We start from the raw sequence: 16,998 nt of genomic DNA, 5'->3' as shown, positions 1-16,998 counted from the left end.
GAGCCTTTCCCCATTGCCTCTTCTGTGTCAGAGCCTTTAACTGATGTGCGTAGCTACATACCACGGTGTGGACACAGCCTTCCTTTCACTGCCGTGTGTATCTACACATACCCTGTGAACCAGCGCTGTCAGTAGTGGAGGTATAGCCGAAAAGATGAAATCAGATGACCTTGCTGCAGTTGCCAGGTAGATATATATTTAGATAAATACAGAGTATTATCTATCTAATCCTAATCTAATCTATTCTAATCTAATTTAAATAAAATATGGGCGCTGAATTGCCGTGGCTCAGAGATAATAACCTCTACAGCTGGAGACTTATTAGTGACCCATAAGGAACCTTAGCAGTGATGTATCTACATACTTCATATAGTAACAGCAAAGGACCACACAACAAAGGGAAGAGGTACAGAGGCAGCCCGCTCCCCGAATAGGATACCTCAACCCCTCCTGCCCTCCCCCCTCCCCCCGAGTGTCCTTTTCCTCACACTTTCAGGAGAACGGGCCTACCTCTAAACCCCTGGTCCCTCCGTAACACAATGAGAGGAGACTCTGTACCTCTAACATCCTCTTCTCTGTACCAAACTGATAGGAAGGGTTGTTGAGGGCAAGGCAGAGATGCAGGGAGTCTGTGTCTGAAAGCAGGAGCTGCAGAGAAGGTTCTTCCACCAAGATTGGTGAGAGTGTGGGAAGAGAGAAGATCAGTCTGATGCTAGATGAACAGAGGGACTGAGGCAGAGAGATGAAGACAAAGATCCACACAATACTGTATACAAAGGAGAATATGCATGAGATGTGGTGCTTCTACAGTTTTACACCGAGCTTTTCAAAGGGGCCCAAGGGGCTTAGCACCCAACTCCCATTGAAAGTCACTAGGATTTGTGGGCCTAAACCCCTGGGACTCTTTAAAAACCTCTGCCTTAAGGTTATTCTAATGTTTGCCTTGCAAACCGCAGTATTAAAAAGAGAGAGAGAGAAAGAGAGAGAGAGAGAGAGAGAGAGAGACACTAAAAGAAGAGCAGAGGCTGAGGGGGATGGGGGAGACAGGTTTATGTGGCACACCAGGACTAGTGTTCAGCCCCAGGTACCTGGCACTAATCTCCTGTACATTTTCTCTTCCAGGAGAAAATTATCCACCAAATCCAAGAAATGGAAGTCAATATTTAACCTGGGCCGGTCTGGATCAGATTCAAAATCAAAACTGAGTCGAAATGGGAGTGTGTTTGTGAGAGGGCAGAAACTCTCTGGTAAGAACCAGCTTGTCAGTTAATTTCCTCTCTCAGCCAGCTTCCCCTAATCACTCCTCTCTGGTATGGCAATGGTACAATAGATAGCCTGTTGATGTTAGTGCTGCAAGAATTCAGATCTGGGGTGAAAATCAGATTAGGCTTCGAGAGTTGGGAGGCAGGAGGAGTCACATAGTTGGCTCCTTCCATCATGGGCCTTTCACTTGAGTATGGAAATGAGAGGCAGTCAGAACCAGGGAACACTAACCCAGAACATCCATTGTAATGCTGGGGTGAATGTGCTTCGTTGCCCAGACCCTACCCTGGGCCTAGGAAGCACTAAGCCCCAGTTCTGCAAAGCTTTTTAGGCTTAAGAGCCTAAATACCATGGAGGATTTCGGCCTTAAGTGTTGTATTTGATGGATTGGCTAACCCAGAGTGGATTTAGGGGAAGCTGCACTCCTGGAAGTATTATGTCTCATAGGAAATGGCGCATGGCCAGGTTAACACACCGTATGTGGTACTGAGTGAGAGACTGTTCTATGCCTCCAGGGCATTAAAGACCCAAAGTGTCTTTGTATAAACTGGCATCATGAGTTCCCATGTTTATTGTCTCGTGGTATTTGGATAAATAAGATCACATTTTCAGAGTTTACAGGCGAAAAGATGTTTTTCCTAATGGCCAGCATCCCAAACTCTAGATTCTCCTGCACTGAATACCAAATGAAAAGTATTAAATATTTTTGGATATTTTTCTACATTTTCAAATATATTGATTTCTATTACAACACAGAATACAAAGTATACAGTGCTCACTTTATATTATTATTTTTTATTACAAATATTTGCACTGTAAAAATTATAGACAAAAGAAAGTGTTTTTCGATTCACCTCATACAAGTACTGCAGTGCAGTCTTTTTATCATGAAAGTGTAACTTACAAATGTAGATTTTTTTTTGTTACATAACTGCATTCAAAAAAACAAAACAGTGTAAAACTTTAGAGCCTACAAGTCCACTCAGTCCTACTTCTTGTTCAGCCAATCGCTAAGACAAACAATTTTGTTTATATTTACGGGAGATAATGCTGCCTACTTCTTATTTACAATGTCACCTGAAAGTGAGAACAGGCATTCACATGGCACTTTTGTAGCCAGCGTTGCAAGGTATTTATGTGCCAGATATGCTAAACATTCGTATGCCCCTTCATGCTTCAGCCACCATTCCAGAAGACATGCTTCCATGCTGATGATACTCATTAAAAAAATAATGCATTAATTAAATTTGCAACTGAACTCCTTGGGGGAGAACTGTATGTCTCCTGCTCTGTTTTACCTGTATTCTGCCATATATTTCATGTGATAGCAGTCTTGGATGATGACCCAGCACATGTTCATTTTAGGAACCCTTTTACAGCAGATTTGACAAAACATAAAGAAGATACCAATGTGAGATTTCTAAAAATAGCTACAGCACTCGACCCAAGGTTTAAGACTCTGAAGTGTGGTCCGAAATCTGAGAGGGACGATGTGGGGAGCATGCTTTCCGAAGTCTTAAAAGAGCAACACTCAGATGCAGAAACTACAAAACCCAAACTATCAAAAGAGAAAATCAACCTTCTTCTGGTGGCGTCTGGCTCAGATGACAAAAATGAACATGAGTCAGTCCACTCCGCTTTGGATTGTTATTGAGCGGAACCCATCATCAGCATGGACGCATGTCCTCTGGAATGGCAGTTGAAGCATGAAGGGACATATGAATCTTTAGCACATCTGGCACGTAAATATCTTGTGATGCTGGCTACAACAGTGCCATGCAAACACCTGTTCTCACTTTCAGGTGATGTTATAAACAAGACGTAGGCAGCATTATCTCCTGCATATTGTAACCAAACTTGTTTGTCTGAGCGATTGGCTGAAGTAGGACTGAACGGACTTGTAGGCTCTAAAGTTTTACATTGTTTTATTTTTGAATGCAGTTATTTTTTGTACATAATTCTACATTTGTAAGTTTAACTTTCATGATAAAGAGATTGCACCACTGGTATTAGGTTAATTGAAAAATACTATTTCTTTTGTTTTTTACAGTGCATATATTTGTAATCAAAAATAAATACAAAGTGAGCACTGTACACTTTGTTTTCTGTGTGGTAATTGAAATCAATATATTTGAAAATTTAGAAAACATCCAAAACTATTTAAATAAATGGTATTCTATTATTGTTTAACAGCACAATTAATCACGATTAATTTTTTTCATGGCTTGACAGCCCTAAAAAAATACATTTTGGGTTCTTTTAATTAGCTGTCCGGTGTTGGAGCCTTTAGGGTTCATGTGTTCAAGTTTTTCTCTGCAATCATGAGGGCCAGAAACTTACTTTTTTTTCTTTTTCTTTTTTTTTTTTAAAAAAAGGTGGGATTGAGTCTCACATAGTCTCATGAATCCAGGAGCTGAGACTTTACAGAAAAAAACCTTAATATCACAAAAATATCGCTAAACTCACTAGAGTTGGCAACACTGCAGTATCACTTGTATGGTTGGTACTGTATAATAATTAGAGGTGAGGTTGGATCAAAATCCTGGAGCCAAATCCCCTTGAACTTTGGGAGAGTTCAGATCCTGATCCAAGCTTTGTGGCTGCAGCCCGTCTCTGACAGTGTACTTGCGCACCTGCAATCACACCCACCCCATATGATTTGCATATGCAGTGCAAGGTCACACAAGAAGCCTGTGGCTGTCTCTGTTTTAACCACAAGACCATCCTACCTCTCTGATAAGGAATACTTTTAACACGCTACCATCCCAAACCAGTCATGGACCTGAGCTACAGTGCTCATTTCCAGGCCTGACCTCTCCCAAAATGTAGGGGTGTGGGAGCCTGGGGTTCTTTCTGGGCCCAGATCTATACTAAACAGTGCACTGAGGGAGATCAGGCTGTTTTTTTGTTAATAATGGGACACTAAATGCCTTTTCACTGCATTAACCCACCCTCCGGTCATTGTATTGGCTTTAATTATGCTGTGCTCTCCAGCTGGTTGTAAACTGACAGGTCCCAGGATCTGATGTAGGTTTCTAAACTTATTTTTTCACAGAAAAAGCAACTATTCGACCAGCTAAAAGCATGGACTCGCTGTGCTCCCTGCCTGTAGAAGGTGAGACCCTGACAGCCTGTACCTAGGGCTGCTGAGCTGCAGGATGGGCCTGTGAGCTCTTAGCTCTCACGAGTGTGTGCATAGGTGTTGGCAGGTGTTTTTGTTTCTATGCATGCTCACCCACCTGTGTCTGTGGTTACGTTTCTCTCTGTGTTGGATGTTCTCATGTTCTTCCATCAGATGTTTACACATGTCCATGCATTACCATACATGTGTATATGCACTGCTCTACCCGTCTGTGTGCTTGTATGGTGGCATATGGGTCCAGGCATGTATAAATATTTGCTTGTGTGAATATCTGTTACCAGTACAATGGGCTTCATTCAGCTCTGCATTATTCCAGTGGGCACGAGGTCCCTATTTGTGGGAAGGCTGCCTGGAAAGAGGACGAGGCAGTGCCTGGCACCTGCAACCAGCCAGCAAGGCCCAGACATGGCTGATTGGCAAGGGCACACAACGATGCCCAGAGCCAGTAAGGATCCTGCACAGTTTCCAGTGGAGAGGATCCTGTCTAGCTTCAGCTATCTGTGACAGCTGCCAACTCTGGGTAGAGTCCCTGGGGGAGGAGCCTGACGGATGTAGGTTCTGTCCCTTGCCCTGTATCGGAGACTCTGCAGGGCTGGGGCTGTTCACTAGGGCCTGCCCTGTCTCCTGGGTGTATGGAAGAAGGCTTTCCGCTGTCACTGCTCACTTTGCCAATTCTCCATTTGTCTCCTCCCCCCAGGGGAGGATGAGAAAGGCCGGTTCAAACGCACAGTCACTGCTGGAGGGTTTTTCATCCCGGTGATGAAAACGCGGACAGGAGGCACAAGCAGCTCAGGTGACCTCAGCAAGGAGAGTGAATGGGACCGTGAGGGGGCTCCAGTGGGGGCCGAGGGAGGCTCAGAGCTCAGCGGGGATAAAGCTGGCCCCACGGCCCCCGAGGCGAGGCCACCCCCAGAGCAGTTGAAGGTGTTCCGGGCCATGGAGGATGCTGAAAGCGAGCAGACCTCCCCAAAGACGTGCCGCATGTTCTACACCTCCGACACAGCCTCCAAATCAGGCTTCCCCAGCAGCCTCTTCCCTCTGGAAGCCTCCCCCCGGCACCAGCGGAAAGCCCTGAACATCTCAGAGCCCTTCGCCGTTTCCGTGCCCCTTCGGGTGTCCGCAGTCATCAGCACCAACAGCACCCCATGCCGCGTGCCTGCCAAGGACAAGCCTGCCCTCTCCAGCCTGGAGGAATCATCTGCTCTGGGGCCAGGCAGCGCCGCTCCCACAGAGCCAGAAGCGAATGGCCAGCCCAGGACTGAGCAGGCCACAGACAGGGAGGAGAAGCAGCCCAGGGCTGAGTCTGCATCAGGTAAAACTTATAGAGGTGAGCAGTGGACAGCCCCCGCAATGAGCTATGCAGGGCTAAAGCAGGGCTGAGGAATTGCTCCTGGTAGGGACCATGGTCCAGTGAGGCCATTCCATCCAGTGCAAGGCAGTGGAGAGACTAGGGGCTCCTAGTGGCACACCTTGGGTAGGGAGAAGCTCAGTGGTCCCAGTGGAGGCTTGGGGGGAGGGTGGGCATTCTGGGGAAAAGCGCTGGGTGGGTGTAGAGAAGTAAGGTCATTCCACGGGGGCATGGGAATGTGGGACTTAAGCCATGTGAACTTCCTGACAGCAGTGCCCTGTCCATGACGGCAGGGACTCTAAGCAGTGTAGTGCAGGATTTTGGGTTTTATCAGTCAGGATGAGTTGAACCTACACAGGTCCTTTATCTCAATGCCTTGGGCCAGCTGCAGGCCCTGTGTCGTGAGTGGTTTATATTGCTGATCCGTGTTTCTAATCCAGGTCCTACCACTGAGCAACTAATGGCAGCCAAGGAGCCTGAGTCCTCGGAAACCTCAAAGCCAACAACAGAAAACCAGGAGCTGCTAGGCAGTGGCAGCAGCACCAGTGGAAGACAAGCCCCAGAGCAGAGCCCTGGCTTGAAACAGACACCAGCACCCGAGGGCCCGGCAGGCCTGCACTTGGCAGGTGAGATCGAGCAAGGCCAGCTCAGGACGCAGGAAAACCCCTCAGAGAGAGGCAGCCAGCAGGAGGCGACACCAAGGGTTAAAGCGGAGGAGGCCTTGTTCCCGAGAGAGCTGGTAAGGAGGGAGCCTTGAAAGGAAGGAATATCCGTTGTCTCAAAGCACCTGAGGGAGATGGAAGTATCCCCATCTTGCTGGGGACTGCTACAGGGCACTGGGGAACTGTTGCATGTGTGTCTGCATTCGAGCAACCTCAAGCTGTGATCTTGACATATAATATAGGCTAATAAGGGTTAGACTCTATTCAGTATACAGCTGTCATGTCCTCTCTCACTCCCCTCTTCTGTTAACTATACCCTGCTGTCGGTACTGTCTCTGGAAGCTTCTCCATATGTCTAATCGTTTTGACCCTCCATCTCTGACCCTCCTCCCCCTATTTCTGCCAGGTTCTTTATCAGGTCTGTGATTTTCTCAGTCTGATTTTTTAATTCCATTCCTGATCACCCAAACATTTTGTGGGCCCACTGCTGCACGCTGAGCGGAGTTTTGATTTGAGTCACTTAGTCACCCCAGATCTTTCCTCTGAGTGGTTACAGATTAGTGGAGTCCAGCAATGTGTATGAGTAGTTCAAATGATTCCTTCCAGTGTGCATGACCTTGCATTTGGCAACATTTCTTTATGGGGTGTGTAGCGCCCCCTGCTGGGGTAGGTGAGTCTATTTCATGGGGCAGGTTGGGAGGCAGTCTGAGGAATTGTAGCTATTGTTTCTCAGCTAATTCACTTTGCCCACTTGCCACCAGACCTGAGTCCTAGCTCCACCTCTGATGATCTCCCCGGTAAACCCATTTGTTTACAGGCAAATGCAAAGGAGGCAGTGTTGCCTAGTGGATAGAGCACTGAACTGAAAATCAGGAGATCTGGATTCTATCCCTGGCTCTGTCAGTGGCCTGCTGGGTAACCATGGGCAAGTCACTTCACTGCCCCATGCCTCAGTTTCTGTAAACTGGGGGTAGTGATATTGACCTCCTTTGTAAAGCACTTTGAGATCCACTGATGAAAATGCTACATAAGAGCAAGGTATTATTATTTTATTTAACCAGATTTCTGGTGGCCAGCATTTCCACTAGTCTGACGGTATTCCTGGAGGGCTGCTACAGGCTGCGTTGTGGGCAGAAGGCAGATGGGCACGTGGAGTGATGGCTGTCAGGTTATGACATTTCTGATGTTTTTCAGGCTGAAGATGATGCTGCCAATGCCCTGATGGAACCTCTGTGGCCGGAGATTCAACAGGAACTCAAAATTATTGAATCTGAAGAGGAGCTCTCATTCTTGCCTACAGATGTCCCCAAGACAGGCCCACACCAGGAAATAATGCACTCAGCACTAGCTTCTGCATCCTCTGCATCACCACAAACGGACAGCTTCTCTTCTGGTTCTGTGCTTGCCCTGACACTGGCTGAACAGGAAACTCCAGCCAGAACCCCACAGGTCACATCTCAGTTGCCTTTATTTGGTGTCACCTCCAAAGAAAGTTTGAAGGAGCCTGGCGGCCTCCAGGGTGGTAAACCTAAAGTGGTAGCACAGCATGACTGCTCTCCTAACATACCCGAACTGGGTACTGTCCTGTCTGGGACAGCTTCTCCAAAGCATCATCTAATGGTGGAGAATGTCAGCAGTGATCTTCCACCTCCCCACCAAGACCAGAAGCTTTATGATGAGCAGCAGCTCATTGAGCGTCCTTTAAAAGAAGGTGTCTCAAATCCCAAAAGGATGCGTCCAGACCAAGTCAAGGAGAAAGGCAACACTGGCCTGCTGCATAGTGAAAAGGATGGCATTGCTGTAGGCCAGGATGGAGTCCTGACCCAGAGGGAGAAACCTGATAGAGTGACTGTAGGAGGTGGCCTGATCTCATCAAAGAGGGCAAGTGGAGCTGGAGCCGAGAAGCCCAAAGAGGGCGGCATGGCCAACAAAGCCCAGGACTCTTTCGACCATGAAGAGGAGGATGCATGGACAGACAATGTCCAGGGCTTTGAGCTGGTAGAGCCATGGGAGGATCACCAGTGGGTCACCAGCCCTCTCCATTCCCCTACCTTCAAGAACCTCCAGGAAAAGGCAATGCAGGACTTCCAGTCACAGAGCTACGGAGTGGAAAGGGGCCTTTCTGCTCGGCCACGTTTCAGTCGCAGTCTTTCTCTGGATAGCAAAGACATGGTGCTGAGTGTGTGGGCTATCCAACCATCTTTCACAAGTGCAGCTGAAGAGCTCCCACGTGGCTGCACTAGATCGGGGACCAAGGACCTGTTAGAAACACTGCCAACCTCACCACCCAGGCTGAGCCACGTCGAGCGAGCCGAGACCTCTCAGAGTCCTCGAGAGGACTCTTTAGAGCCTGAGGGATCAAGTGATGCCCTGAGCAGCGAGGCAGAGCCTGCAGCAGGGAGTCTGCTAGCCAGGCATGAGGAACTACGCGCTGCCTCTCTTTCGGAGCCAGGGGAGAAGGAAGTGGATGGCAGCAAAGAAAACCCTCAGGACTTGACACCTGAGTTGCCTTTTCCACACTGTAATACCCCAGACAGTTTCTTGCAGGCAAAGAAAATAGATGAAGATCCATCCAGGCCTCAGGACGCTGCTCCCACTGGAGTGGCTGTCACCAAAGGGCTGTGTTCTACCAGTGAGTCACAGCTGAGTAACAACAAAAGTGAAGACATTCCCCGTAAAGTGAGAACCAGGCCATCATCTCTCAACTTGGATTCACTCCTCCCTGCCCCTGATTTCTTCAAGTTTGAGAGCCTGGCGGTGCCCACTTCACCTGGAAACCTCCTATGTGTGCAGAAGGAAGGGAAGAGCAGTGATTCTGTCCTGTCACTGCCTGCTGCCTGCCCTGCCGGGAACATAGGTGACCCCTGGGGATCTCGCTTCGATCCCCGGGAGCTAGACCTGGATTACATGGCAGTGGCCCATGCTGCCACCGGCCGTCGTAACTCTGCCCCTGTGAGCGTGTCAGCGGTGAGGACCTCCTTCATGATTAAGATGTGCCAGGCCAGAGCTGTGCCAGTGATACCACCCAAGATCCAGTACACACAGGTCCCACAGCCACTACAGACTCAGAACGTCGACCGTGACATCCCTGCATCGCTGGGGAGGAAGGAAACAGAAGCCCACTCAGGCAGCAGGCAGACCCCCCGAGCAGCTCGGGGACAGCTGGAGCCCCCAAAGAGCCCTCGGGTAGAGAAGAAAGCCAAAGAGGAGAAAGAAAACAGTGACCCCACTCAAATGGATTCAACATCTTCTAGGCACGGCAGCCTCAACCCTCTCCCAGATCTCTCCCTCTCCAGTTGTAATTCCACCCAGGAGGTGCCCGTGTTGCGCCGAAAGCGCACTTCAGAGGGGGAGACCGCAGGAGACAACCCACAATTCTCAAAAATGGAGAGGCCATCGGGGTTTTCCAAGCCTTCCTACAGATCCAGACCAGGAAGGCCCCAGAGCCTTATCCTCTTCAGCCCACCCTTCCCCATCATGGACCATCCATCTTCCTCAGCAGACTCCAGAGTGTTGTTATCACCCATAAGAAGCCCCTCTCAGAGCAACTCTCCAAACCCTATTTGTGGCGATCTGTCTGGGAACCTACAGACAACGCCTGAGGGGGTCACTCTGCGGAACAAAATGACCATCCCCAAAAATGGGCAGAGACTGGAGACCTCCACCAGCTGCTTTTATCAGCCCCAGAGGAGGTCAGTGATTCTCGACGGGAGAAGCGGGAGGCAGATAGAATAATGCCAGCGCGCCTAACCCCTCTTCCCTGGTGGATGAGATGGGAGTGCCCACCTTGAGACCAACTGTGCTATTGTTGTTGTTGTTGTTATGATTATAAATATTGTATGCAAAAAGGACACAAATCCTTTATTTCCTTCTGCAGAGCATTTTGCTCCTGAGGTTCTCATTCTCTTTATCTCCCTTCCTCCTTTTCGGGCAACCCCACATTATCTGCTCTTTGGAAAAAAAATTCCCAAGGAAGTTTGTTTTCTTCAGTCTTGTTTTCTAACACACCCTGTGAAAGTCTCACCCTTTGTCTGAAAAAAACATGGCATGGTCCAATGGACATGGGTGCACTGTATGTGAAGGAGGTAAGACCAGACGGGTACATTTTTCTCCCTTGCACCCCCTGGTGATGATGCAGGATCTTCTGTCCAGCCATCCCTGCTGTACTGCTCTGCGTAGCATAAGCAAACTGCAGAGGAGAACGGTGATAGCTGAAGGTGGGAAAGTAAAGCTGACCTGTAAAGATCACACTGAGTGCGTTAACCTAAAGAGCTTCCAATGGCAAACACTCTGTCTTGAAGGCATTGCCTATAGCTGTTCTTTTGTAACACAGACATGGTGTCCCTGAATGTGCAATGTCTGGAATGAAAGTGGCTGAACAAGATAAGCCCAGCTTCCCTTTCAACTTAGTGATTCCCACTTGCCTGGCTGTCTTGCAGTCAGTCCCTCCTTATTTGTTGGGGGTTGGCTTGTAGCTGGCACTCTGGTTCCAGGGTGTTAGACATCACTCTGGCTTATTTTAGTGGAAGAAAGGTTCTGGCCAAACAAAGACCAAGAGTATCAGTTTTCACCATCGCCTAGGGCTTAATGACCTGTCCACAGCGTCCCCCAATCGTTTTTCCCACCTGCAGTGGCACAGTGGGATCCGAGCAGCTAGACAAGATCATGAGAATCCTCTGATCAGCACATCCTTGGCCCCCCTCCTGGTTTGCATGTTCCCAGCCACTGGTCTCTTGCTACTTTTGCACTTCAGATTCCTGAGATATGAGGCCAGGTCACTGAGAGCCTGGCTGACTTTTACCTCCCCGGCCGTTGGTGCCTTCAGATTGATTAGGAGGAACATTATAGAGAGGATGATTTGTTGGTGCACAGGAATGGAGGAGCAACATGCATGTTATCCCAGGAGGGAATTCTGTTGGAATTAAACTGTATGCCGAGGGGCTGTTATCATTACTGTCAATACGTGGTCATACAGGGACAGCTGCCATAGGAATGGAATTAAGGCTTCCGCTACAAAGTCTTTGACTTAGGGTTAATCGCAGGCTCGTCTGTCAGCTGGTGTGTGACCAGAGGCAAGTGCTTGGCCTTGTACTATCCTCGGTGTCTCTGCAGTTAAAATGTCACTTGTGACCCTACAGCAGATAGAGACATCAGTACTGATACAATCCTAGTAACGGTGTCCATGAGGGCCATTCTTAGCCAGTCTTAGAGCTCATAGTCCCTCTGCGAGCTAGCATGGGCTGTGGCAGGAATAGTAACTGAGCAGCTGGAAGGGCAGGCCTATGAATCCCATGGCCAATGGCAATCAGGAGATGCTCCCATCCAAAGTTATAAATTCATTAACATCTGTTAGTTGTCTGTGTTTAGATCTTTATTTGAAGGCACCTGCATTCTTGGTGTCTCAGGTGAAATGTCTGCTGGTTTGCAAACCCAGCCAATGTTGACCATTCGGTCTGGGTGGAGAGTAAACTCCCATGTCATTGGTCTGGTTGGGACTAGAGGTGTATAGGCTCCAAGAACCCAAGGATGATTCCCCACCACTTGGCATCCAATTTTCTTATTTACTCTTGTGCAAAGCGAGGACAAATTACTGAGTCAGAATGCTCTGCCCTTCAACATCATCTTACCATTTGACCCCTGCTTTGCCTGGACATAAAAGACCACACAAGAAGCAAGGTGGTGGAGAATCAAACTCATGTGGGTTCATAAACTCAGGTGGGATAGTAGTCTGGAAAGAACCTATAATCCTCACCCAGATTCATGCTTTCCCATAGACTTCAGCAGGGGTTTTACTTGAGTAAGCACTGTGGGAGCTGGGCCTGAGCATGCAGCCCCTCAGCAGTGATCTCCTCCTGGCCCCTGCCTACACAAAACCCTCAGCAGCCCCCCACTAAAAGAGGGGCATAGCTAGTCCTCCAGCTTTCATTTAATGTGATACAGCATGGAGCTGCAGTTCCACGAATGCCAAGTGCCCTTGTGTAGCTCCTCTGGGTGGAGGCTTAACCATCGCCACGGGAAATTGTTAAAGTAGGTTAGCTGCAATATTTAGGGGTTTATTACACAATTCTGCAAATGGTAATGTGACTGGAAAGGGTTCCCGGGTTTTTCAGTTTCAGGGAATGCATTTATTTTGGGTGGTGATTTACACCTTCTCCCTGACCTTGTAGGAACCCAACCATTGCGGCATTGTGCCGGTAACTGGGAACTGGAATGTGAAAGTAGAAATAGACCAGGCTAGGTTCACAAAGAGTACTGTCCAAAAAACAACAACAACAAAAAAAACGAAAATCTGACTCTTTAAATTCTTTCATTTAATCAAACCTGTTACTGAAACGGAGGCAGAGTCACTCTATAGAAATATAGAATTTTAATCTTGACAGTGTCCCTTCAAGAAATAAGTCTCTGGGTTAAGTGGGAAAACCCTTCAAGAGAAGATCACTTTATTAGGAAATGCTACTTAACACTACCAAAGGCTGGACCCAAACACCACAGCCCTTTGAGGGTCTTCAAAATTTGAGCCAGCTCCCAGATCTGGATTTTACAAATGAGCACTCTTTTGATAATGGGCAAAATCTTGGACATGAACATCCCCAAATCTTGTGGTGTCTGAAATCTTATCCGAATTTTGCAGCTTGATCCCATTTCTCCTTGAAAACTAACTGGCTTCAGCTGATGCATAAAGTACTAAGGTAGGCCCCAGAGAGGGACAGCTCTGTGGCAAGCTAGGTAAGGTCTAGCACAGGGATCTCAAACTCGAATCACCATGAGGGCCACATGAGGACTAGTACATTGGCCCAAGGGCTACATCACTGACACTCCCCGCCCCGCTGCCCCTGGCCTGCCCCCACTCCACCCCTTCCATGAGGCCTCGCCCCTGTCCCGCCTCTTCCCACCCCTTCCCCAAAGTCCCCAACTCTGCCCCATTCCAACCCCTTCTCCAAATCCCTGCCCCTGCCCCACCTCTTCTCTGCCTCCTCCCCTGAGCATGTGGTTCCCCGCTCCTCCCCCTCCCTCCTGGAAAGTGCTAAGCACTGCCAAACAGCTGTTTGGCGGCAGGAAGTGCCTGGAGGTAGGCAGAGGAGCGGGGCCATGGTGCGCTGGGGGGAGAGGAGCTTGGCGGTCCGCAGGAAATAACTCCGGGGGAGGGGCAGGGAGCTTGGTGGGCCACAGGAAATAACCCCGCGGGCTGTGTGTTTGATACCCCTGGTCTAACAGAAACACTCCTAGACTTATGGAATCATAGGATTATAGGACTGGAAGGGACCTCAAGAGGTCATCTACTCCAGTCCCCTGTATTCATGGCAGGACTAAATATTATCTAGACCATCCCTGATGGTGTTTGCCTTACCTGCTCTTAAAAATCTCCAGTGATGGAAATTCCACAACCTCCCTGGACAATTTATTCCAGTGCTTTAACTACCCTGACAGGAAATTTTTTTGCTAATGTCCAACCTAAACCACCCTTGCTGCAATTTAAGCCCATTGCTTCTTGTCCTATCCTCAGAGGTTAAGAAGAACAATTCTTTTCCCTCCTCCTTGTAACAACCTTTTATGTACTTGAAAACTGTTATCATGTCCCCTTCTCAGTCTTCTCTTTTCCAGACTAAACAAACCCATTTTTTTCGATCTTCCTTCATAGGTCATGTTTTCTAGACTTTTAATCATTTTTGTTGCTCTTATCTGGACTTTCTGTGATTTGTCCACATCTTTCCTGAAATGTGGCACCCAAAACTGGACACCATATTCCAGTTGAGGCCTTATCAGTGCGGAGGAGAGTGGAAGAATTACTTCTCGTATCTTGCTTACAACATTCTCGTTAACACATCCCAGAATGATGTTCGCTTTTTTTGCAACAGTGTTACACTGTTGACTCATATTTAGCTTGTGATCCACAATGATCCCCAGATCCCTTTCCTCAGTACTCCTTCCTAGGCAGTCATTTCCCATTTTGTATGTGCGCAAGTGATTGTTCCTTCCTAAGTGGAGTACTTTGCATTTGTCCTTATTGAATTTCATCCTATTTACTTCAGACCATTTCTCCAGTTTGTCCAGATCATATCCTCCAAAGCACTTGCAACTCCTCCCAACTCGATAAGCATACTCTCTATGCCATTATCTAAATAATTGATGTAGGTATTGAACAGAACCAGACCCAGAATTGATCCCTGTGGGACCCCACTCATGCCCTTCCAGCTTGACTGTGAACCACTGATAACTACTGTCTGGAAACAGTTTTCCAACCAGTTATTCACACACCTTATAGTAGCCCCATCTAAGTTGTATTTCCCTAGTTTGTTTTATGAGAAGGTCATGTGAGACAGTATCAAAAGCCTTACTAAAGTCAAGATATACGTCTACTGCTTCCCCCTATCCACAAGGCTTGTTACCGTGTCAAAGAAAGCTATCAGGTTGGTTTGACATGATTTCTTCTTTACAAATCCATGATGACTGTTGCTTATCACCTTATTATCTTGTAGCTGTTTGCAAATTGATTGCTTAATTATTTTCTCCAGAGAGCAATCAGAGATGGACCTGTGCCACAAAGTTTGGATCAGGAAATCAAGTTCTGCGGAGTTGGGAGGATTTAGATTAAATTATCCATGTCAGCTGATTGTAGAGCTGGGCCCAAGTCACCAAGTTCAGCTCTGGAAACAAACTTTCCCAGAATTCATAGGGCTTGGAACTAGGAATCTGTTTCAGACCAGTTGCTACTAGCTTAGAGAAAAGGTCCAAGCTATGCTGTAGGGTCTTGGTGCAGTTGGTAGAACCATGTGTGCAATAGAGAACTGCACCATTGCAACTTGCACCAGTGCAGCTGAACCAGAGTAAGTTGTAATAGTGTAGCACATTCACATTAGCCATCCCATTTTTGGGTGCACTTCTGCCCCATGTCCATGTGCAGCATACCCTGCACCCATTGGAGTAGCATTTATGGGAGACAGGTTCATCCCACAATATAGGATCTTCCTAAGTGTAGGGGAGGTATCTGTTGCCTGGTTTTATTAGCATGGAAATGCTTTTCCTGACTAGATCACAAGGCTACAGTTCCTCCCCCACTCCCATCCTGTGAAGAGTGTGAGGGCCTCTCTTTTAGGGTTTTCAGGTGGCCTCTTATGCCCTCAGGCCTAATCCTGACATTGTATATCACACTTCTGTTAATTTATGAGATCTAGAAGAGGGGACAAGGAATACCCAGATGGGTCAATTCCCGTTCTATACAGTACAAGGAGGGGATGCATGCAGGGTGTTGGTGGGTATGGGGGGTCACCTGGCTGGATGGGAGGGGTGTTGGATGGTGGGGGTCACCTGCATCAAGGGGAGGTAGAAGTGGGATTCACCTAGCTGGATAGGTAGTATGGTATGGGGGTCACTTGGCTGAATGGGAGGGGTGCTGGATGTAGGGACCACCCAGCTGGATGGGAGGGGTGCTGGATGTAGGGACCACCCAGCTGGATGGGAGGGGTGTTGGATGTTGGGGGGGGGGGATCACCTGGCTGACAGGGAAGAGCTTTGGTGGCTTGTGTGTGTGTGTGTGGGGGGGAGTCCCCTGGTTCCATGGCAGGAGCATTGATGAGTGTGAGACTGGCTGGTGCAGTCATGTCCTTGGGGGAAAGCAGGAGCTAGGACTGTCCATTACATTGTAAACTATATTAACTTAGACTGTCCGTCCCATTCGCTCATTTTACAAAGGCTGAAGCACTTCTTTGATGCAGCCTTTCAGCACGTTAGGGCTCTGGAGGAGGTTAGGTCTGCAGCAGACAGCAGCAGAAAAGCCTGCAACTGTTTCCACCAGCCAGAGTCCAAAAAGTGCAATCAAAATCTTTTTATCTTTTCTTTCTTTAGATTGTATAATGCCTGTACTGATGAATACTGTGTTAATTTTTATATATATATATATATATATATAAAAGAACATTATATATAAATATATTAAAATGTAATTAAAAATGAAGGAATTGTCTAAACAGGTCCATCACATCTGTGGAACTTGGGCTGATGTACAGATATAGTTTTCCATTAAAATTTCTTTACTGCTGAGAGTGTGAGCTGGAACAAGTTATAACCAGCACAGGAAGGTGAAGCTAGATTCTTAGATCTGATTATTGCTAGTTGTGGGTCGACGGTAGATCCTACTACCATTGAAGTCAATGGTAAAACTCCCACTGAAATCAACGGGAGCGGAACTGGGTCCTAGAAGAGGATGGAATAGATTGGCGAGTCCCAAAATACCATGACAGATTTCTTCCTTAGATGTCCGATGGAGTTTCAACTCCACATTTTCCCTGAGGCTCCCTGATTTTTACTTCTCTGCTATCTTTTCTCTCAAAAATAAATATACATGGGTTGGTGAGATCCTATGGTTGATCCAAACCCTGTTTAGTCTTAAACTGATCCTGATTAACATAATGCTTAGTAGTAACAGCCTGCTCCAACTACTAGCATAATGCATGGAAAGCTTGCCATTGACTTCAATGGGAGCTGAACTGAGCCTGGAAAGAGAAGGAAATCAGTAGCCAAGTCCTGTTTAGGGCCCAGTGGTCAGTGCAGACCCCAGAAAAGCTTGCAGCTCACTCCTGCATCCA

The 16,998-nt window shown here is 47.7% G+C and overlaps 1 protein-coding gene across 2 annotated transcripts in view; it reads left to right on the top strand.

Moving 5' to 3' along the window:
• The window catches only part of ARHGAP31 (Rho GTPase activating protein 31), a 91,702-nt gene extending 75,833 nt beyond the window's left edge, over positions 1-15,869 (top strand). Inside the window, exons 8-12 of one of the 2 annotated variants that reach the window (XM_073308932.1) lie at positions 1,123-1,247; positions 4,319-4,378; positions 5,103-5,717; positions 6,194-6,492; positions 7,610-15,869. In XM_073308932.1, coding sequence (XP_073165033.1) covers positions 1,123-1,247; positions 4,319-4,378; positions 5,103-5,717; positions 6,194-6,492; positions 7,610-10,150 — 3,640 coding nt within the window. In that variant the 3' untranslated portion in view covers positions 10,151-15,869. Of the gene's footprint in view, positions 1-1,122; positions 1,248-4,318; positions 4,379-5,102; positions 5,733-6,193; positions 6,493-7,609 lie in introns of both variants that reach the window. The other variant, XM_073308922.1, reaches the window with a different exon arrangement.
• Positions 15,870-16,998: the final 1,129 nt, after the last annotated feature.

Source organism: Lepidochelys kempii, chromosome 1, assembly GCF_965140265.1.
Source record: "Lepidochelys kempii isolate rLepKem1 chromosome 1, rLepKem1.hap2, whole genome shotgun sequence".
NCBI lineage: Eukaryota > Metazoa > Chordata > Testudines > Cheloniidae > Lepidochelys > Lepidochelys kempii.
This window is presented reverse-complemented; position numbering and strand designations above follow the sequence as displayed.